This window comes from Alnus glutinosa, chromosome 7 (genome assembly GCF_958979055.1).
Source record: "Alnus glutinosa chromosome 7, dhAlnGlut1.1, whole genome shotgun sequence".
Lineage (NCBI taxonomy): Eukaryota > Viridiplantae > Streptophyta > Magnoliopsida > Fagales > Betulaceae > Alnus > Alnus glutinosa.
Window position 1 is genome coordinate 11,143,499 of NC_084892.1, and position 22,745 is coordinate 11,166,243.

The window sequence follows — 22,745 nt, forward strand, 5'->3', positions numbered from 1 at the left end:
TTAACATAAATTCAGAGATTCCTGTGGTTAGATTAATTTACAAATCGATCCTTGGAATCAAAATTTTAACAGAATTTAACTCTAATGATCGATTTGTAAATTAAGCCAACCCACATAGATTTTTGAACTCATGTTGATACCACAATAAGTAAATTGTAATTTAGGCCAACCACAAAAATCGATGGTACAATTATCCCAAATAAAAATAAAAATTGAGTGTAGTAGCTTAAACGTACTGGAAACAGATCCTTGTTGAATCGGAGAGTATCCAATTAGTTATAAGTGTAGGGTTATTTTTGTCTTTTCACATTTTTTTAATAAAAATATCTCTACACTACAACTAATTGGATCGTTTCATGTTTAGTTGAACTAGAGAGGATCCTAATACAAAAGGTGCTAGCCTCTTGAACATCGTTTAAAAATAACGCTTATTTATCATGATCAAAAGGCGAAGCATGAGTGTCGCCACAAGATATCGGAAGTGAACAAGGTCATGTATAATACCTTGTTCAGGATTAATACAATTTTCTTGAGCACCGAGCGATAAAAAGAGAAATGAAACAGTGTTACTAGATATTGATATGAAAATTTTGTTCACATCCCCACATAACATTGAAACTTTATGCAAGCTTCGGATGTATTTCCCTATGTCATTTAATCTCAAATATTATAATGACAATAATAATCATCAACATTAAAGAAAAAATTGTTAATAATGCACTAAAAATAATAATAGTGCTCCCCAACCACTAAATTTAACATTTTAAATGGTTTTAAGACCGCTAAATCTGTTACAAGTAACATTTTATGACAATTTTTTGTTTTTTTAATATTAATTCTATTCCATCCACCCCAACCCACTACAATAAGGTAAAAATCAACGGTTTGAATTTAATGAATTTGTTCATAACCTTTCTTTTATTTATTATTATTTATATTTTTTACTATTCTTTTCTAAGACAGTTTTGCCAAATAAAAAACAAAAATTGAAATTAAATTATAGCATAGTCATTTAAAATTAGATTCTAACACTTGAAATATTTCATTCTACTTTCATCCATTCGTAATAAAAATTATTCATTTTTCTAATGAAAAAATCATTCCGCATACGTTCTAAGCACCGGGAGCACAGCCAACTTCGTTTCTCAAGCATGTGCTCTGGATTTGCAATCATTGTATTACTACAAGTCTAACACCCCATGAACTCTTGTGAAATGATGAAAAGACTATCTCAGCATCCCTCGATGGGTTGCAACCACTTGCCATACCATCTGTAATCTTCAACAAAATCAGCAGTAAATTGATTAAGTGCAGAAAATTAGATTGATTAAGCGCAGAAAGTTGTTGCATGTACGGATGTAGAATAAAGACAGAAACACTAAAAATCCAAAATGCTCAGCCCACAAATTAAAGATGCAGAAAGTTGAGAGACTAAAAGTGGCTAAGGCATCATCCAAAAGGAAGCATAAAATTCCTCAGTCAAGCAAATCTGACATGGCGGTCTTCCTAAATGCATCAACATGAACCAATTGGGCTGCCAAAGCTCTGTTGGGAAATACATTATCTGCTTTCATCCTATCCTTAATCCCATAAGCTGGCGCCTTTGCATTTATGTAGGCCTGGATAAGAGCCTGGAACTGCCGCAACCGACCCACATATCCAGCCTGTCTCATCCTATGAAACGCTTTTTCTGTATTATGGACATCACCCCTCTTTGCATACTGTTCCATAATAGTCATGTAAGAACTGAACATTGGCTTCAACTGGTTATGCTGGGCTGCCTTCTGCAGGATGGAATCAGCCTTTTCCACCTCTCCTGCCTCCACATAGAGCTTTACAAGTGCATCCCAAGTCAGTGGGCCAATCCGGCAGCCACTATCCCCCATTCGCTTAATGAGATCCTTGCCCTTGGCCAGCATCTTATGGTTTGCATACACCTTCAGAAGCACAGAATAATGCTTTGAAGTAAGCTTCTGCCATGTTTTCGACATCCTATCAAAAACTGCTTCTGCTTCTTCAATCTTCTTCAACTTTCCCCAAGCATCAATAGCAGCCATGCACTCTTCAAGCCGGGGACTCGACTCGCATACCTTCCAAACCCTACTCACATCATCAGCCTTTCCCAGCTGTGCATAAAGAGGAAGTAACACTCGGCAAACCCTACGATCTTTCAAGTTGTCACCTTCCATCTCCTTTAAAATTGCCTCAGCTTTATCTTTAAGCCCACCTGAGGTATAATGCTTTACTAAAATGGCTTGTGTATGTATGTCTGGTTCAAAGCCTTCAGCCTTCATTGTCTGTACAATTTGATCCATACCTGTTATGTCATTGGATTGGCCTTTGGTGTCGATTAACAACTTGTAAGTGAACGGAGTGGGTTTGACATTTTCTTTCTCCATCAATAATAATACATCAGCTATTTTCTTCTTGTCTATCCTCTTGTAGAGTAGGAGCAACTGGTTGCATGCAAATGATGAAATTGGGAAGCCTAGATCTTTCATCTTGTTGAATATGTCTTCTGCTTTCTTAATGTTGTTGGCAACCGCACAGTTCGCCATCAGGGTTCGGTAAATTACCTCCCCTCTAAAGGATTTCGGGATCTTCTCTATGTAGCTCTCCGCCTTTTGGAGGCCATGTACCTTGGCAATTAAATCAAGGCGAGAAGCATAATCTCTCTCAACAAAGTCCAGATGCTTATTCACCTCCAGCCACTCTGAGAGCTGCAAAATCAATGTAGCACAAGAAGAGTCGCATTGCCTTAAGTACAAAACTGATGCTATTAAAGAACTGGAAATCAAACATACAAAGGACAATATATACCCTTGGTGCTAGTATATTAGCATTTCTTTTCTAAAATGTTTTTTTTGATAAGTAATAAACTGGTCTTATTAACCCCAAGTACACCGAAAGTATACAAAGAAAGTACCTAACTAGAAATCGAAAAACAAACAAGAAAATCGTCAAAACTAAGCGGGCAAAAGGGACACAAAAGCCACCATTCAAAGATACAAAGTACGAAAAAAAGAAATTAAAAAATCCTCCAAGGACCACTCCAAATCCTCGTAAAGGTAGACAAAAGCGAAAAACAAATATAAGCAGTCCAACTAAAAGACGGATAGATGAGTGAAAACTTCCTAAGGGTGTTCTAGGCATTTCAACATAAAATTAGGCATATTCTAATGCATCTTAGAACTCACATACATGACTTCAATGCCCAATCTTCCTTTCCTTCGAGAGGCGCAACCCTAATACACAGAAAGTATACAAGAGTACCACCATCGCATCTTTATTCCTCACATTACTAAATAACATTGGAAAACATTGCTTCAAAGATCTATTCCCACACCACCAATCATGCCAGAAACTTACATGTGACTCAGCCCCAACCTCAAAACGAACAAAGTTACGAAACTTATCCGATTCCCTCCTAATATGTTTCCGCACTCCCACTCCAAAAGTACCCAACACCTCTTTAGAACACCACCCACCCTTTAGACTCTCAAATTTGATGTCAATCACCAATCGCCATAATGCCTCTCTCCCTACCATACCTCTACAACCATTTCCCCAAAAAAGCTCGATTAAACTCGATGAAATTGTGAACTCCCAACTAACCTGATTGTAATGGAGTACAGATCCTGTTCCAATTCACTAAATGAAATTTTGTCTCATCTCCAATGCCACCCCATAAAAAATCCCTATGAAGTTTATCAAGTCGATTAGCCACACCCACTAGAATATAGAACGACAAGTAATACGTAGGAAGGTTGGAAAGGGTACTTTTAAGAAGAGTTAGCCGACCACCCTTCGACAAATACATCCACTTCCATCCAACCAACCGCCGTTCCATTTTCTCAATGACACCATTCCAAATAGAAACGGCCTTATAAGAAGCACCCAACGGCAAACCCAAGAATGTCATAGGCAAAGATGCGACCCGACATCCAAGGAGTTGAGCCAACCCTTCGACATCCTCCACCTCACCGACAGGAACAATTTCTGATTTCCTTAAATTAATCATCAACCCTGAAGCTGCCTCAAAGTATAAGAAGATACAGCGTAGATGTCGAATTTGTTCTACTTGCGCTCCACAAAAAATCAACGTGTCATCAGCAAACAGTAAATGATTCACAGCTAAAGCATAAGAATCCCTGGGTTCAACTGAAAACCTTATCAAGTTACCCTGATCCATTGCCGCAATCAACATCCAGCTTAATGCCTCCATAACCACCACGAACAATAAAGGTGAAAGTGGGTCCACTTGTCACAACCCACAAGTGCTATAAAAAAACCAGACGAGATTCTATTCACAAGAATAGAAAATCTTACCGTAGAAATACAAAATCATATCCAAACCCTCCATTTCTCCCCAAGACCACAATGCTGCGGTAAATAGAGCAAGAAGTCCCAATTAACATGATCATATGTCTTTTCCAAATCCAACTTACACAGCAGCCCAGATTCCCTCAATCGAATTTTACTATCCAAGCATTCATTAGCAATAAGCATTGAATCCAAAATTTGTTGACTGCCAATAAAAGCATTTTGTGTGTTCGAGATAATCTTGTCCAATACCAACTTAAACCTGTTCGAGAGAACCTCAAAAATAATCTTACTTATAAAAAAAAAAAAAAATCTTATACATCCTCCCCTCCCACCCCCCCCCCCAAAAAAAAAAAAAAAAACTAATAGGGCGAAAATCTTTCACATCCATAGAAGACTTAAAGCATTTTGTGTGTTCGAGATAATCTTGTCCAATACTAACTTAAACCTGTTCGAGAGAACCTTGAAAATAATTTCCACAGGATTCTTGGACATTGCACCATTTATATTCAAAGAGTCCACATGATTGAATTTACGATGCGAGTTAGCCACCCTGTGAAAAATATTTGTGTTCTTATCCCCCTCCTTCAGCAACAAAGCTCGAGATTTCTGTCTACAGTTCATTTCCTCAAAAATGAGAGTTTTCTCCAGCTCTCTCGACATATCTATCGTCTAACCCTTTCCTCCTCCTCTAAGCAACGACACTCTTCAATTAAATCCAGCTCTCAAATACCCTCCAATAATCCATTCTTTTTCTTCCCTACATCATCAAACACTTCATCATTCCATTTCTTCAAGTCCGTCTTCAAAGCTTTCAATATATCAGCCAAAAACTAACTTAGCAATCCATAAAATTCATAGGACATCCACCAAGTTTTAACTTGATCAACAAAACCATCCGATTTCAACCACATGTTTTCAAATTTAAAATACATGCTCCCTCCACTTGGCGCCCCACAATCCAACAGCAAAGGAAAGTGATCGGATAGAAGTCTTGGCAATCTCTTCTGTGTTACTTCAGGAAAAAGTTCTTCACACACTGGAGAAATTAAGAATCTATCAATTCTAGACCATGTTTGATCTTCCTGATTATTTAACCAAGTAAACTGACCACCTTCAAGCGGAAGATCCACCAAACCTGCATGAATATGAAGTCTGAAAACTCTTCCATTGCTGCAGAATAGCCTGCAACACCTAACCTCTTGCTTGGAAATCGAACAACATTAAAGTCTCCCCCAATACGCCATGGCATCTCCCACCAATTCATCAACCCAGCTAACTCATCCCACAGTTCCCTCCTATCCCTGTCATCATTCGGACCGTAAACCCCCCCCCCCCCAAATGCCCATACAACATTATCACCAGTAATGAGCAGAGAACAAGCAATTGTATATCTTCCCACACTCCTCAACCTTCTCCACCACCCGTCTATCCCACATTAACAAAATCCCGCATGACGCTCCACTTGCTCCCATATAGCACCAATCCACATAATGGCAATCCCATAGACTCCACACCACCTCCCTTGAGATAGCTGCCATCTTTGTCTCCACCAAACATACATATCCGCCTTCCACTCCCTTAGTAGCCCTCTAATCCACAACCTTTTATTAATCTCATTTAGCCCTATGACATTCCACATTAAGATTTTAAGCTTCATAAAAAACGAGATGACCCCCTTCCCCTATGTCGGCCTCTAATAGATTGTACCCCTTTCTTCTCATAATAAAGGGACCAAGCCAACCTATTTAATTCCCACTAACCTTTTGCCCCTGTTGTAGACAAAATAGTATTCATATATTCTGCCATTGATTGATCTCGGGTAGCTTTAATCTCCTCAAATAATGCCAACAGTTTATCCTCATAACCTTCACAAGATAACCCTACAACTTGATAAAATCCCTTAACTGTTTCCACCACCCACCTAGGTGACACCCTAGGATGATGCCCATCTCCCACATCCACCGCCAGGGGTGTGAGTAACAACGGTTCACACCCCTCCAAATCCCCCCTTATATCATCTTCTTCATACTGTAACAAAAGGTCTTCAGGTAGATACTCCTGCATGTCCAAAGAATACTAATACAATACTCCCTCCTCCTTTCCCTCCTCACCCTTGGACATAGACCCAATCTCCATTTTACCACCACCGCTCTCCCGGAAAAAGCTCTCCACTTGCTTCCCCACTGAAATGATTTCTTTTATGTTGCCTACCACCTTGGCCTCTACCGACGAACTATTGACCAGCTTGAGTTCCAGGACTCCTCCACTTACGTCCAAATTTTCTTCTGCAAGCCTCTGATCGACAAACTTTGAACCAGACCCAGAAGATTCCGTCATAGCAGTCGACGGCGACCATTTGGAGAGCTGTGGAGCTTGCATTAGTACTCCACCAGCTTTCGACATCTCTTGGGCAAGCCCCTCTTTGACGACAGAGCCAAAACCAAACATATCGGTGGCCTCATCAACTTCGTCTAAGCCAAAACCAGACTGGCGAGACGCTACTGTGGAACATTCTAAGTCCAACCCATTCTTTCCAACTACCAACTCCTCCGGCGATATTCTGACTAACAATGAGACATTTTGTTCTCCTCCTCCATCACACAACGCACCCTCAGGTACAGGAACGATGGTCTCTGCCCCAACTATAGAGTGAACTGTAGCCTTCTCCAAGCTCCAACTCGTTCCCGCTTCAGTATTGTCCATCCCCTACTTCACTCTCAAAAAAGCCTTTGATTGTGGGTTGCAATGTTGAAAGACCAAGCCAGAAAATCCTGGCTTTTGACAATGGGCCAACTCATCTTGTCCCAACTTGGACAGTGAAACTGAAACATTCCCACACGGGCCTTTACCTATAACCCCAAAAGGCCCACAATTTTTAGTCCCCTTTTCCGGTTCCTAATTACATGCAGACTGGCCCAGTCCAAGATGCTCCATACACCTGTCCACATCCTTCCTGAGCAATAATAACAAATTTTATAACGCTTGCGCAGTGAATGCTCCTTCTTCAGCAAACTTCAACGTCTTAGACCAGAGTCGATGACGACACGACCGACTCTAAAAGCGAGGAATGAGGAGTAGAAACTTTCACAACTAGGCTTAGGTTGAGGAACCCCCTCCGAAGGAAAACCTTCTTCGAAATAGATGGATTAACAATATCATTCACACAATCTGTCACTCCCGCAAAATCCATCATTGGAAGCACTGCAGCTGCTTCCTCAGCTATAAAACTGACAAGCAACCTCATTACTGCCACAGATTCTGCAAATAAATTCTCATCCAACTGCACTGATCGACCTTCCCTTGCCTTCTGGTAGTATTTCTGAAATGGTTTAGATATCGGCGACACGTAAAAAGAACAACGAAGCCTCTCACCTAACTCAGCCGCCCTTGAAATAGAAACTTGTGAATGGGCGAAGATGGGCTGAGAAGACCCCTCAGGTCTGAGCTGAAGGGTCAAACAAGCACCACCGGAGCTGCTTGGCAAAGGAGAAGAGGTACCGAAAGAACCAAACCCAACAATAGAGCTTATTAGAGCCGGAGGAGCATCCAGTGACACTGAAGGCAACATCTCCGGCGTTAGCAAGGGGGCAAAGACGAACCGTGAAGATGCAGACAACTTGGCAGAATCAACCTCTAGATTAGAAACACACCCACCCCCGGAAGTCGACAAAGCCAGAAACAACCACCGAAGTCGTCTCCGGCCGATGAAAACTCCCATGGGCAACCGTCGGACGTTAAAAACACTTCGTAGAAACGAGACCTGCTTCAAGGTCCGACACAAGACCGGTAACCTCAGAGACCTCCATCGGCTCTTTGAATTTGGGTTTAGGCATGAACTGGCCCAAACGAAATCCTTTAATCTTATGGCCCAAACAGAACCCAACAAACCGACCCAACAACTTCCCAACAAACCGGCCCACAACTAAGTTGAACCTGACAAGCAACTTACTCCACATACCCAAATTTCAAACGCGAATTTGTCATCCTTGCAGAGCCTGCCGAGCCGCGAACAAAGAGACCAGCTTCAAGATTCTTCTTAACCAACGAACACATAAGCTTCTCCTTGACTATCAAATCAAGCAGAGGTATCTCCAACACAATGCAATCCACCGCCGATCTCAAAACCTCATAGTCTACATACCTCACCACCGAAAGGATATCAATAGCACACGGCTCCGCCAACGGAGCCCACAACCTGAGATAAATAACTCAGCTCCAAACAATTTTTCTATAGGTACTCCATTGAAAAAGATAAGAAAATTTAAATGATCAAAACTCCTTCAATTTGTTAAGAAAAACAACTCGTAGCCACTCTCCTATCATAGAGAGAAAACAAGAAGAGTCCAAAGATTCTAGCTCCCAATCCTGAATTGCCCTAATGAAACTTGGATTCCAATGGATTGAAGAGTTGGAGGGATCCAAGTAGTTTGACACTAAGGCCTCTTTGTTAAAGGCTATTGAATAAAGTTCTGAAAATGAGTACTTTAGAGCCACATCCCCGCACAACACGTCACGCCAAAAGCGAATGTGGGATCCATCCCTAATCTTGAAGGAGACAAGATTGGAGGAAGAACCACAACCGTTTCTAATATTCATCCAAAGACTCACCCCCCGAAAGGCCCTCAAGCTTCCTCTGAACTCCAACCCCCTCTCTAGATTCCATACTTCTCAACAATCACTTGTCTCCATAAAGAATTCTCCTCTTGCCCGAATCTCCATAACCATTTACCAAGAAGAGCTTTGTTGAACAGTATGAGATTTTTTCCTCTCAACCCTCCCTCCTCTATAGATTGGGGAGCAAATATTCTTCCAATTTACTCGATGAAACTTAGACTCCCTGCTTGCTGGCAATGAGAAGAGGGATAAGAAGTACATAGGTAGATTGAATAACACTCTTAATGAGAGTAAGTCTCCCTCCCTTAGATTGGTAGATCTTCTTCCAACTAACCAACCTTTCTTCCATTTTCTTGACTACCCCATCCCAAATAGCTTTTGATTTAAAAGGAGCCCCTAGAGGGACCCAAGTACTTTAGGGGAAGAGAAGAGATGCTACAATTAAGAATATTGGTCAGCTCTTCCTCAAGTGGAACCTTCCCTATTGCGATCAGATTTTTGGAGGTTGACCTTCAATCCCAAAATGCCTCAAAACGCAATATAATGTGAACAAAATTATGGATCTGATCACTATCTGCATCACACATAAAAAGTGTATCATTTGAGAACATGTGGGATATTTCTAGGGGCAGCATTAAGGATGTCTACTTGAAAATCCTGATAAACAACCCCTAGTCAGCGCTCTAAAGAACATCCTAATGAGAGCCTCCGTGACAATTAAAGAAGAAAAGGGGTGAGAGAGGGCCCCTTCGAGAAGGCCCAAAGAATTACCAAAGAAACCATACGGGCTACTGTTAATCAAGATGGAAAAGCGGGCCGTGGAAATACAAGTAGATATCCATTTCCTCCATTTAGTACCAAACCCACTACGCCTCATGAGATAGGAGGAACTCCCAATTGACATGGTCATAAGCTTTTTCCAGGTCCAGCTTGCATAGAACGCTTAGAATTCCAGATTTGAGCCTACTATCTAGGCATCCATTGGCTATAAGAACTGAGTCTAGAATGTCTCCCCTAATAAAAGCATTCTGGCTATTCGAAATGAGCGCTCCCAACACCTAATTCATTCTAATAGCAAGTACTTTTCTCTTGATGTTATAAACACTCCCCAGCAGGCAGATAGGTCTAAAATCTCTAACTTCCAACTATTCACTGCTCTTAAGGATGAGACCAATAAAAGTAGCATTGAGACTCTTTTCGAACATCTCATGCTCATGGAAATTATGAAAGACTCGCATGAGATCATCTTGCACAAACGCCCAGCAAGAACGGTAAAAAAAAAAAAAGCAATAGTGAAGCCACCAAGTCTCGGCACTTTGTCTCCATCCTCACTAAGCAATGCTTGAAGAACTTTCTCCTCTCGAAACGGTCTCTCCAACCACTCTGCTTTTGTAGAATCTAAAGGGGGGAACTTCAAACCATCTAATGTGGGATGCCAAGGAGATGTTTCAGAAAAAAGATTCTTGAAGTAATGAGTGATTGTATCTTTGATCAGCTCTTGATCGGAAGTAACACTAGCGTCAAGGCAAAGACTAGAGATAAAGTTGTTTCTTTTGTGAGAATTAGTAAGGCGATAGAAAAATCTGGTGTTACGATCCCCTTCTTTTATCCAGGTCCCCCTAGACTTTTGCCATTAGCTGATTTCTTGCATAAGGGCTAAATTCTACAGCTTGACAAGTTGAGAAGTTCTCTTACCTCTTTCACCCTGCTTCTGTCTCTTTTTCAAACACCCCGAAGTTATGGAATGGTCTTTACATCTTGATTCAATAGCAAAAAATAACTCCAAAGCCTCCTGTTGTATGAGACCCCCTTGAAATTTTCCTAAACCGTATATAGGTCTCTTAACCCAATCTAAAATAGCAAAATGTCTCATACGGGGGGTTGTGATGACAGAGGCCCTAGATATAGCACCCTCTTTGTTGTAAACCATATATAGGTCTCTTAACCCAATCTAAAATTGCAATATGTCTCATACGGGGGGTTGAGATGACGGAGGCCCTAGATATAGCACCCTCTTTGTTGTAAGGAGAAAACATAGTAACTGGCTTGAAAGACACATGGACGACTATGGTGTTTCCCCCATATAGATTCCTCAATACCTTGTTGAAGCCACATACAGAGCCTTCCAGCACAGCTATTGTACATAGACTTACGGGTTCACTGGAGGCCCCTTTAGAAAAGTAAGCCTAGTGTTGTTATCCAAAATAGAAGCTAAGACTGAGCAAGAGGCCAAGGAGGACCTACAGTAGAGAGAGCAAAACACTAAATCCAATGCTAGAGGCGGCCCAACCACCGATGAGACATATGCCATGTTCGCAATCACACTTTGAAGCTCTATGGCTTACTTGGAAGTGGGATTCACCAACATCTCAACGCTCACCGATAATCAATGCAAAGTTTGGTTAACGGCAACAACTTGTGAGCCTGCAAGAGCCTCTCACCAGAGAGGGGGGTAGCTCAGGAAGCACAACTCAGGCCATACACCTATTGCCATAAATGGGTACAAGGCCATTGGGACTTGGGCCTTAAGAAAGCACATGAGAGAGCCCATATAAACTTAGTGCCCTAGGGAGATGTCCTCTGGATATGAGAAATAAATTGACTGCGAGGACCTGCAAATGGGCCCAATACAAGTACTAAACCTTTATACATTGTTGCCTCTTGTTGGCATGCGCTTTTGATGTCCACCAAGCCCGTAACACAAAATTGAATTTAAGACACTAAATCCAATGCTGGAGGTGACCCAATCACGAGTGAGACTGATGCGACGTTCGCAATCACACGAAGCTCTATGGCTGACTTGGAAGTGGGATTCACCAACATCTCAACGTTCACCATTAATCAATGCAAAGTCTGTAAACGGCAACAACTTGTGAACCTGCAAGAGCCTCTCACCAGAGAGGGGGGTAGCTCAGGAAGCACAGCTCAGGCCATACACCTATTACCATAAATGGGTTCAAGGCCATTGGGACTTGGGCCTTCAGAAAGCACACGAGAGAAGCCCATATAAACTTAGTGCCCTAGGGAGATGTCCGCTGGATATGAGAAATAAAATTGACTGCGAGGACCTGCAGATGGGCCCAATACAAGTACTAAACCTTTATACATTGTTCCCTCTTGTGGCATGCGCTTTTGATCTCCACCGAGCCCGTAGCACAAAATTGAATTTAATAGTCTAAACCCTCAAGCCCAGCCTGCTCGGGGGCCTTCTTCATTATATTCAAGCTTGGAATCCACACTAGAGTCTTCTGGGCCTTCACCCATTCCACGTGTCTTTTTCCCCTCTTATCCACACATATGCAAATATGCTCGAAAGCTTATCATGGCCAGCTACCAAGCGTTTCGAGTACTGAAAAAGTACTCTTTTGGATTTTTGTATCTTCCACGTTGGGAAGAAAAGTGCTCACCTTGCTGCTCCTACCTCCTCGTTTTGTCCTCATTTACAATCGATGGGAAGGACAATCGGGTCAACTCTGTAGGATTTTATAGCCGTGTTCTGAGTTGTCTGAGAGGGTTGCGCCACCACAGAGGCCCCTTCACCGCCATTGTCTTTTGAAGCGATCGGGCCCCTTTTACCAAAGAATACCTAAGCAAACAATTGGTCTAGAGGTGCATGGAGGGGTGCCAGCGGTGGCAAAACAACGGCAGGAGGTGCAAGGTTCACGAAGATGAACGGTGACAACAGATAACGCAACACCTCTACAAACCCGCACCATCCTCACTTATGCTTGCCTTTGGAGAAGAGAATGACTCCCTTCCACCTGCCACCACAATTTTCTTCAATGGCCAAATAGTTACCATGAGAATTGCAGCACCTTCGGCACAGGAATACACACAGTGAGTCTCTGACCTTACGAACAAACCCTATTGTTATCTAACTGAGCCACCTCTCCAACCACCGAAAACAACCAAAAAACTCCTCTTCCCAATTGTACCGAATGGAGATAGCCCTTTCTCGGCTCAATAATACGTACACAAAGGGTTTTACCTCCTGAGTGGATGATAAACTCAAACAATTTTGATTCAACAAAGAAGAACCTGCCCATGGTGCCTTCGATACATTAGCAAGCTCAGATAACAGGGAACATAACCACTCCAAAACACCATCAACTGCGACCTTCCATAACACCCACAACCAACCTAGATCCAAAGGAACCAAAAAAAAAACACACACACACACAAACTCCAGCAAAAAGACAAAATTTGGAAAAGTATAACACATCAAGAAAAATTTACTCTCTTGTTTGGTGTAACAAAAAACCACAGATTTTGGTAAAGTATAACACAGCAATAAACATAAACTACAGATTCATTCCCACTCTTGCACTGCTTTATTAAAACTTGTATTCCAATGAAAATTTACATTTGACCAGCCCATATTCTCATTGATAATGGAGATCCATCTTCAGTATAACTGCCCGTTGGATGATTTCAACTACACAGACCCATAAAAATACATGTATACATGTACACATCATACGTTTGCACAAATCAAATTACAGCTATGTAGCATAGGTATACACAAATAGCCACCCAATAAAGTATTTGATTGGCAATTGAAGTCCAAAAATATCAAGTATGAGAACAAGAAAAAGCAATTTCCTAAGCTGGCAAATTTAATTAAATTTTAAGTAAAGATAAGATCACGTAAATTTACCTGCAATGCCCTCCCATACATCCGGCGTTTACGAAGATTAAGCACGGCCAACGAGATCTCTGCGCGGCTCAAATCATTTCCTTCCTCAACCCACTTATCAAGAGCATTATGAATAGACAAACCAGGAGCATCCAAGATGGCTTTGAACAGTGCAGATTGAGCCCACTTCTTAACCACTTTTTTCTCACTTGGGTCGGTCTCAGAGTCTAGTAACTCCAGCTCATTTTGAGAACGCTCTTCGATATCAACACCATCATCAGAAAGTTCGGGTTCGGAAATTAATTCATCATCACTTTCATCCTCTACATTACCATCTTGATTTGCCTTGGCACTAGAAGGCATCTCAAGTTCAGAAAACCCATCTTCCAAGTCATCTTCCTCTCCACTGCTTTTTGCCCCAGCTTGTGAAGAAAATTGTCTAACCACAAAGACATTTGAAGAACGACATGTAGTGTGGTAAAACCTCTTCAAATACAGACATCTATCAAATGCCTCTTGAGGAGACTCCAGGGTACCAGCCTTGTCCTCCTCTATGCTAGGACTTAGTATTTCTAATTTAGCACAAGACACCCGAGAAATTCCTATGCTGAATCCTGGGCTCCTGAAAACAGAAGAAAAAAGAAATAAACTATCAAAGCACACAATTACCACAAGAGAATCATGAATCATTTAAGATTTATTCATTTATAGGGATTTTCCTTCATAGAATTTACTGGAGAATTCTTTCAGAAAATCATAATAATTTAGAAAGAGGTGTCATGAAATATAGAAGACGCTTCTCGGGGAAGATTTTCATACAGGATCCAGCAAACGGTTACCTGAGAGGAATAGAAGCCCGACGAAGAGCCCACATGGCGAAAAGAAATCAGAAGCCTTAATGGTGGTTGTGGTGTGACGGAGAAAGTGAGTAGTGCGAAAGGGAAGGCAGTGAGGCACACTCTTAAACCCTAAAAAGTAAAACCCCTCCCAAGTGCCATTTTGTAATTTAATCCAATTCGGGACTGCGATTTTTGGGTAGGGTTTTCTTATTCAAGAAGTACCCCCACATTTTGTCGAAATCGCATTGGCACCCTTTGGTAACCATTTTCCCTTTTTTTTTCGCTTCTCAAACAATAAAAAAAAAAAAAAAAAAAAAAAAAAAAAAAAAACAACAAAGCCAACATCAAAATATTATAACTTTTTTATTTTTTATAGCACATCAAGTCATCAATTATTTTTTATTATTATTTAAATAAATAAATAAATATTACAAAACAAAACTTTTTCATTTTCTCATAAAAAAAATTTCAAATTTCTTTCTACTTTATTTCACATCAATAACATTTTATTACTATTCAAGAAAAATTCTTTCTCTACAAATGGTTACCAAACTGTGCCATTAACTCTACCTTCGTGTAATAATAGTACCACAATAATTCCCGAACTTGTCTCGAGAAAGAAAGTTTGAGACTAGCCTTGAACATGTGCTCATAGACACAGATCTCTTGGGTTTTCTCGCTCACAATGCCCCCAGTGTTGGGGTCAGCAAAGCACAAGGCTATTGACTAAGAAAATTTATACTCTCTCCTCAATTTGTTTTCATCCTTCGCCTCCAAAACATATCGCCATTGATGAGAATGGTCCATGTTGGATTTGGACTCAAGATCCAAACTAGACCACTGGGGATTAACAAGCGAGGAATGCGATCACACATTTGACAAACCAGAGTATATGCAGTGCTCAAATGAAGATGAGGCACAATAGGTTTCATAAGAAGCAGAGTCAGACTATAACACCCCCGGTCTCATGTTGAGAAGAGATGAATAGCTCGCATAGAGTGAGTGGTTTATATAGATATTCATGAGTGTTAAGTCCTACATTGCCTAGTTACTAGGTGAAACTAGGCTTTATAATGGATTCTTGGAAAAGTTCCAAATTGACTAGTCATTTTAGAGTGATAGCGCAAATGTGCTAGCGTTTTTTTCCTAAGTCGTTACAATTGGTATCAGGGTCACCTAATAACGCTAGGTCATGTGGTATTGGAGCACCGCATGACATGACCCTGACAAAGACGTCATGGGTTTAAAGATGGGAGTTTGTAACACCCCGGTCTCATATTGGGAAGAAATGAATAGCTCACATAGAGTGAGTGGTTTATATAGATATTCATAGGTGCTAAGTCCCGCATTGCTTAGTTAATAGGTGAAACTGAGCTTTATAATGAATTCTTGAAAAAGTTTCAAATTGACTAGTCTTTTTGAGGTGATAGCACAGATGTGGCTAATGCTTTTTCCCTAAGTCGTTACACAGACACAAACAATAAATTATTGGGTTGTCTAGACCGGTAAAATCATACCCCTCTAGTACAATAACGCTTATTTATCATGATCAGAAGGCAAAGCATAAGTGTCACCACCAGATATCAGAAGTGAACAAGGTTATGTCTAATACCTTGTTCAAGATTAGTACAATTTTCTTGAGCACTGAGCGGTAAAAAGAGAAATGAAACAGTGTTAGTGGGTACTGATATGAAAACTTTGTTCACAAGATCCCCACAAAACATTGAAACTTTATGCAAGCTTCGGAGGTATTTCCCTATTTCATTGAAGATTCGTCTTGCCCCTGGCCTAAATCCAAGTAGCCTTTCGTTTTCATCAAATTCAAAAATGTTTGAAGCATCTCTCATTGCTTCATTACTTCCTAAATTATTGATCTAATCTTTGTAAGTCTATAAAAGGAAAAAAAAAAATCATTTGAAAACAAAAAGAAAAGGAAGAGAACTTACAAATTATCTCAAGTTAGATGGTTGTGGTGGGGGTAGACTTGCCAATGTTAGAGGTTCACTATTAAACTCTGGGTTTTGACCCAGAAGGTCTGGCAGATTGTCTATAAGATTAAAATTCTTGTCAATTAAAAGGTTGATCAAATCACACAAATAAAAACTCTAAGAGAGCTAGCACATGTAACAGTATCTGCCTAAACACCATCTCTTAGCACACATGAATTCTATATTGAATTCTCTTACAAAACACAGCCTTCAAGTCTCTTTAAATAGGCTCCAGAAATTCTAATTCTATTCAAACTTGGATTTCCATAGGCGGCGTCCGGACGAAGCTTGTGGCTTTCGGACTGGTAACCCTAGCGTCCGGATTAGTGCATACCCTTTCTTTGTCCACAGTCATTGCATTTTTGTCTAGACCCTGTGCGAACGAAGACTTACTGACTTCAGCGTCTGCTGTGCCGTCCAGATCTTGAGCTACTAACTCCACTGTATGCTGTAACGTTCGGACCCTAATCGGACATTTAATGTCTGACTTGGGCGTCCGAACCTTGGCAACTGGGTGTCCGGCCGGTCTGTAGGGAAAATTGACTTTTTGAGCTATAAATCTTCCAGATTCTTTCCTTTACCAGGTATTTCCTTCTTAGTGAAATTTTGTGCAAATTACTTTCTTGTTCAGCCCTTTCCATCTTGAAATTAAATATTCTGCAACAATTTTTTTGGAATCCTCTAGAATTACGGTGTCTCTGTTATGGAAGTCCTTGATATAGAAGTCCCAAATATGGATGCATTTTTGTCAACTAGAATGTAGCCAATTAAAATAAACTAACAAACTTCCTATTTGGCCATTATGGGACTAAAAAAAAAAAAAAATTATACCAAAAATAAAAATTACTCCCCATTTTTGTCTGAAAATGACAAAAAGTAAACAGAGTAATACAAGTCAGAAAAAGAAAATAAACCACAAAGGGTTTAAAAGTACTGAACAAAAATATAATTGTTCAAAGTTGCCCAGAAATAAAACAATTTTTTTAAAAAAAAAAAAAAAAACTGAAAAACATAGAGCAAGTGATACAACACTTATTTTCCTCATCATCAGATTCCAAGTATTGAAGGCACCTTTCCACATTGATGTTGACCTGATCCACTTTTGCATCCAACACCTGGTACTGCTCACGCCAATAGGTGTCCATGGACTCTATATGCTGTGAGATCCGATCTATTGCACTCAAGATGGCATCATTGGGAGGAGCTACCTGGGAGGAAGATGCTGCTAATGGCTCTGGCTGAACTAGAGCAGGTGGATGAGCTGGCTCCTCTGGATCCCAGTGCCTCTGAAGCTGAGCATCAGACTTCATCACTGTCTTTTTGTTGAAAGGTCCTTATGGTGAGTTTTCCAACTCATAGGAAAGAATATCATCTACAAACTTGCTTTTGACATATTCTTGTTACCAAACACCCATAAGGTAGCACCACTGAACTATCCTCCTGCATCTCTATTATAGTCAGGACTATGTGCTTGCACATGCAAAAAGGAATGCCCTGGATAATGGCATAAAGAAACCTGACCCTCTTGATAATGAGATTATTGTTGTGAGAGAGTGGCCACAAATTCTGCAGCATAATACGAGCTAAGAGGTTGTGATGAGATTGCAACTAACCCATCGGGATACTCTTCATGTTATCTGACCAATCAGGGATGGTTCTATGAGGATCAAAACACATCCACATATCTTTCCAAGTGTTGAGGGGAGGGGGGGGGGGGGGGGGGGGCATAATTTGGGAAGGGAATCCCTGAAAAAGGTGCTAGAGGAATATTTGTCACTCTGCTGATGAGATCAGGATGAATCTGGATAAATTGTTCTCGCACTGTGGTCTCTAGTACTGGACCATCTGGTGAGAAGAAAGCAATCTTCATGTTCTTGTAAAACTCTCCCACAAGTCTAAGATAGAATTTGTTAGAGGTGAACAAGCTCTGCCATCCATTCTCTTGAAAGGTTTCATTGATGAAGGCAAAAGGGGCAACCATAACATCTTGTCTAACGACAGCCCACTCCATCACAATAGTCCCCTTGTCAATCTTGGCCATGGCCGCTTCTGCTTCCGCTATAGATCTCTTGTAGAGTCGGCCTTGGGAGTCGGTATAAGACATTTTCCTGAAAAAGAAACACAAAAAAATATTAAAAAAAAAAAAAAAAAAAAAAACCAAATATCCAAAACACATGTTAGATGACCCAGTAATATGCCAAAAAAGAAGAAGAAATATAATAGCTATAAAATGCATGCTTTTTCAAAAAGATCAACAACACATGCAAAATTAAACTAGTCCAAAAGAAATTGCCCATGCAAAAACTAGTATATAACAAGAATAACATATTCATGCATGCAATAAAAAACCGATTTAAGCATGTCATAAATAATGCCAAAAATAAATTCAACCCCAGCAGGCATCAAGCATTAATCTCAGACAAATATCTCAAGAATATTCCTCAACTCCCTATGTTTATAAATAACAAAAATATAAATAAAGGAAGATAAGGACATACCTGGAAAAGGAGAAAAGAGATATAATGCACAAAATGCCAAAAACTATCCAAAATCGAGAGAGAAATCGAGAGAAAATGAGAGATTTTTTAAACAAAAACTCAAGGGACAAACAATGGGGGTATGCGGCGGTTGGAGAAAAAGATGGGTTTTATAACCCTAGGTCGCACGTCCGAACAGTCTACTTAGACGTTCGGATGGCAGTCTGTCATAAATGGCAGCTCCGCGTGTGTCCGGACGCTGGCTATGACCGTCCGGACGCTCCACACAGAAAAGCTAAAAAATGGGGAAAATAGCAGAAAAATAATTTTTTCCTAATGTTAACTTCAAAACACACATGTATTTAAAATTGATAACACAGTTAAATAGCAACTCAAAAATATGAAAACATATAATTGAGAGTGAAATTATTAATGAGCATAAATTTCTTTGCAGATAGACATTTTAAACAGTTTACTCAACTCATGTTATGCGTGTCGTGTGTGAAAGCTTTCTCAGTAAGGCAAGATGTTCACAAATAAGGTTCATAAACAACTGAAACTTCTTAAAGAGAGAAAAATTTCATGTTGGATCAATCAAAAGTCAAACCTTATCTTACTAGTGCCTAGCCACCCTCATATGATATACTCTCCTTAAGAAGTAACACTTTTTCTTTTACTTAGTTCGTTAGTGATCGTCTATATCCGCAATGATTTGATCACTGAGTCTTTCTATATGGACAAGTACAAGAATATATTTAAACAACACAATCAGCAATGGATCTTTTACATATCCATATTTTTTGAGAATTTATTGCTTTTTTATTATTTGTGTTGCAACCTAAAATGAATGCCAGAATTTTCAGGTTCTAGGTTCAACTAGCGAGTTGGTCAATTTGACTATCTTGACAAAAATTTATCTCTTAATAGAATTTTCAGAGTAAAAAAACAGAGATAAAAGATTTTACCTTATGGGAGCTTTAGATAGTGTACAAATTCATCGCATGAGAGGAATAAACTATCTAATTTTTAGGGGTAATTATCTTTTCCCCCCATCAACTACCAACCATTGTCAACATGCCCCCATGAACTGACACCTCGACCAAAAGAGAGCATCCAACTACCAACTTTACATACTTTGCCCCCCATCCGTCAAGGAATCCCGTTAACTTGGACGGATATTCTATTTTTGGGCGTTAATTTTGGTTTAAAGACCAAAATGCCCTCCAATAGTAATTAATAAAAAAATATTAAAATTAATATGTTTAAAAAAGTTGAGGGCATTTATGTCATTTTTGAATTTGAGTTAGGGTATTTAAGTCTTTTTACGAATTAAACTGACGAAAGGGGGCAAAGTATGTAAAGTTGGTAGTTGAATGCTCTCTTTTGGTCGAGGTGTCAGTTCATGGGGCCATGTTGACAATGGCTGGTAGTTGATGGGGGGAAAAGGTAATTACTCCTAATTTTTATATGCAGCAGAGAAACTCAGTAGATATCAGACTACAAATCTTAACTATATATAAGTATATTTCATTAAAGCACAATGGTAAAGATATCAATTAAAAACACATAAGATATCTGAAAAGCTAAACAAAATAAATAAAAACTTACTTGTGCTGCATCTTTCTCCCCACCCCCCCCCCCCCCTCCCCCAATTTTTTTGTTGAAAAAAAAAAACACAAAAACAACAAAGACATGCTTCTTAGAAAAAAATGATAAGATCTAATTCTAGTATGTGATGGAAAGACAAACATGTCCTCATAAAGAAGTTTAAAATTACCAAAATAGAAAAGCAGCCGCCTGATGTGCTTTTTCTGTCATCCTCATGAAGACCTGCAGAAGATTCTCTTAAAACAACAAAAGAAGAATGAGGATAAAAAGAATAGTTCCAAACAGAGGTGCATAACATAAGCAATATATCGCAATGAAATTAAGATGCAATGCATAAATCTCGACATGCTCTAGAATTAGGAACCATGATCCTAGGTATGCCATGTACTCACCTACTAGGTGAGTCCACTCCTCCTCAAATGGTGAATGGTTTCATCCTTCCTTACCCATACATTTTTGACTTTTGGGGCAGGAATGTGAGCCTTGTCCAATGTGTCCAATCTGCTTAGGACACTCTTCATCATGCTTAATAATTCCTCATTAGGTGATTATTCTTGGGCGCACGTGGCTTTTTCTTAAAGCACTGGGATTTGTTGTGTCCAGTCTTACCACGATGATGATAAGTAGAAACAAATCTCTGGGGACGTGGCCGCTGATACTGAGGAGCATGATGTGCCTTGGGTGCTTGGAACCTGATTTTGCTATTCTTGGGTTTTTGCTTTCTTGGGTTCTTGCTTCTTGACCTTAGGCTTATGAGCACGGAGCTGTGGACAATGAGGCCGGATGTGACTGTTGATGGCACAATGATGACAGGTGGGTAGACTTCTTTTGTTGGGAGGCTTCTTGATTGGCTCTATATGAACTTTAGTTTCATCACCAACATTGCCCTTACCCTTATCCATACAGGCATTCTGAGGCTCTTCAATTTTAGGCTCTAAAAACACAGTTTTTGAAGACGAGGCAATGTTGGAGACATCAGAAGTAGTAACTACAAAGCCTAGACCAATCTTGTCTGATGAGCACTTTTGTCCTGATAGCATCTGGGCTAGCTTGTTGTCTGTGAACTTCTCCAACATCAACTGAGCTTCTACCAGTTCATCTATCCTTGATCTTTTATAGTAATGTGCTTTTCTTTGTCTTCAACATGTTCAACTCTAGCACATTCTTTTTGTCACGCCCCCGTTTAGGTAAAATAAGGGAAACGCGAACTTAAGCATGTAACAATAATTAAAGACTAAAAGACTTAAGGCACTTGTGAAAGGAGTATTTTCATAATTATAATAGCAGCATCAAAATATAAGTCTATTACTGGGGACTATTGTCTAGTTTCATTTTTTTTTTTTTTTTTTACAAAAGAGAGGAAATATACATCAAAAATCAACAACCGAAGTTGTGAATAATCCTCCCAGATACATATAGGACGGTATAATGCACAGCTACAAAAAAAAGAAGATATAAGCTGTACTACATCGAGACTAGTCGCTCTACGGTCCAGGGTAATGATAGGGTCCCCAGGCTGCTAACTGATATTATGATTAGACCGCTACACTATAATACAATATGTCCAAGTCTCCCACTCATAGGGCCAAATCCGGGGGTCCCTAACCGTCAACAGGTCCACGGGTACTCCATCCCTCAGTACTATAATGTATACTGCCACCTGAAAAATGTTGAGGGGAAAGGGGTGAGTTCGACAACTCAGTAAGTGACACAACAAAATATATGGCGGTATGCTACAGTTTGATATTTTAAAATTTCCAGAGTCCACGTATAAAAATAACAGCATTAACAAGCAATGTACATATATAATCATCATGCATAATGTGTAAGTTTTGTCTATCACTGGCCCACTTCCGCATTTTTACCATGAGCGGTGCACGTTGGGCTCATCCATAGGACCGGTCCCGAAGGACCCATGGCTCATCCTGTCGTCACAGGGGAGAGCTGCCGGGTTAGGAAGCTCCCTAGGTGAGAACCCCCCAGCTGATAGCCCCACACTTTTGGTGTGGTTGCCCCGCTACACATCATCATCATCATAAGATCCGGATCGCAGCATTATGGTACCGTGTGACAAAACTTTGTGTGGTGCACATAAAACAAATATTCAATCATAAATTCATCATCATGTTCATTTAGTACACATGTAACACATATATCATCATCCTCATTCTCATGGTGCACATGTATCATATACATATTTGAAAATCATAATTACATCATCCTCTTTATTCTTATGGTGCACATGAAATATATAATC

General features: G+C 40.1%; 1 protein-coding gene across 1 annotated transcript; it reads right to left on the minus strand.

Annotated features, from left to right (window-relative positions):
- Nucleotides 1-1,300: 1,300 nt before the first annotated feature.
- LOC133872848 (pentatricopeptide repeat-containing protein At1g80270, mitochondrial-like) lies at nt 1,301-14,572 on the minus strand. The gene is made up of 3 exons (XM_062310468.1): nt 14,416-14,572; nt 13,598-14,198; nt 1,301-2,720 (listed from the first exon to the last, which is right to left on the minus strand). The coding sequence occupies exons 1-3, from the start codon at nt 14,448-14,450 to the stop codon at nt 1,476-1,478; spliced, it is 1,881 nt and encodes a 626-aa protein (XP_062166452.1). The 5' UTR covers nt 14,451-14,572; the 3' UTR covers nt 1,301-1,475.
- Between the last annotated feature and the right edge of the window lie 8,173 nt (nt 14,573-22,745).

What these genes read in the sequence shown, in the direction of transcription:
- LOC133872848 (XM_062310468.1), bottom strand. Translation starts at nt 14,450, where the DNA reads ATGTGGGCTCTTCGTCGGGCTTCTATTCCTCTCAG. An exon ending in CGGGCTTCTATTCCTCTCAG is followed by an intron (nt 14,199 to 14,415) that starts GTAACCGTTTGC and finishes TTCTGTTTTCAG; the next exon opens with GAGCCCAGGATTCAGCATAG. An exon ending in TGTATGGGAGGGCATTGCAG is followed by an intron (nt 2,721 to 13,597) that starts GTAAATTTACGT and finishes TTGATTTTGCAG; the next exon opens with CTCTCAGAGTGGCTGGAGGT.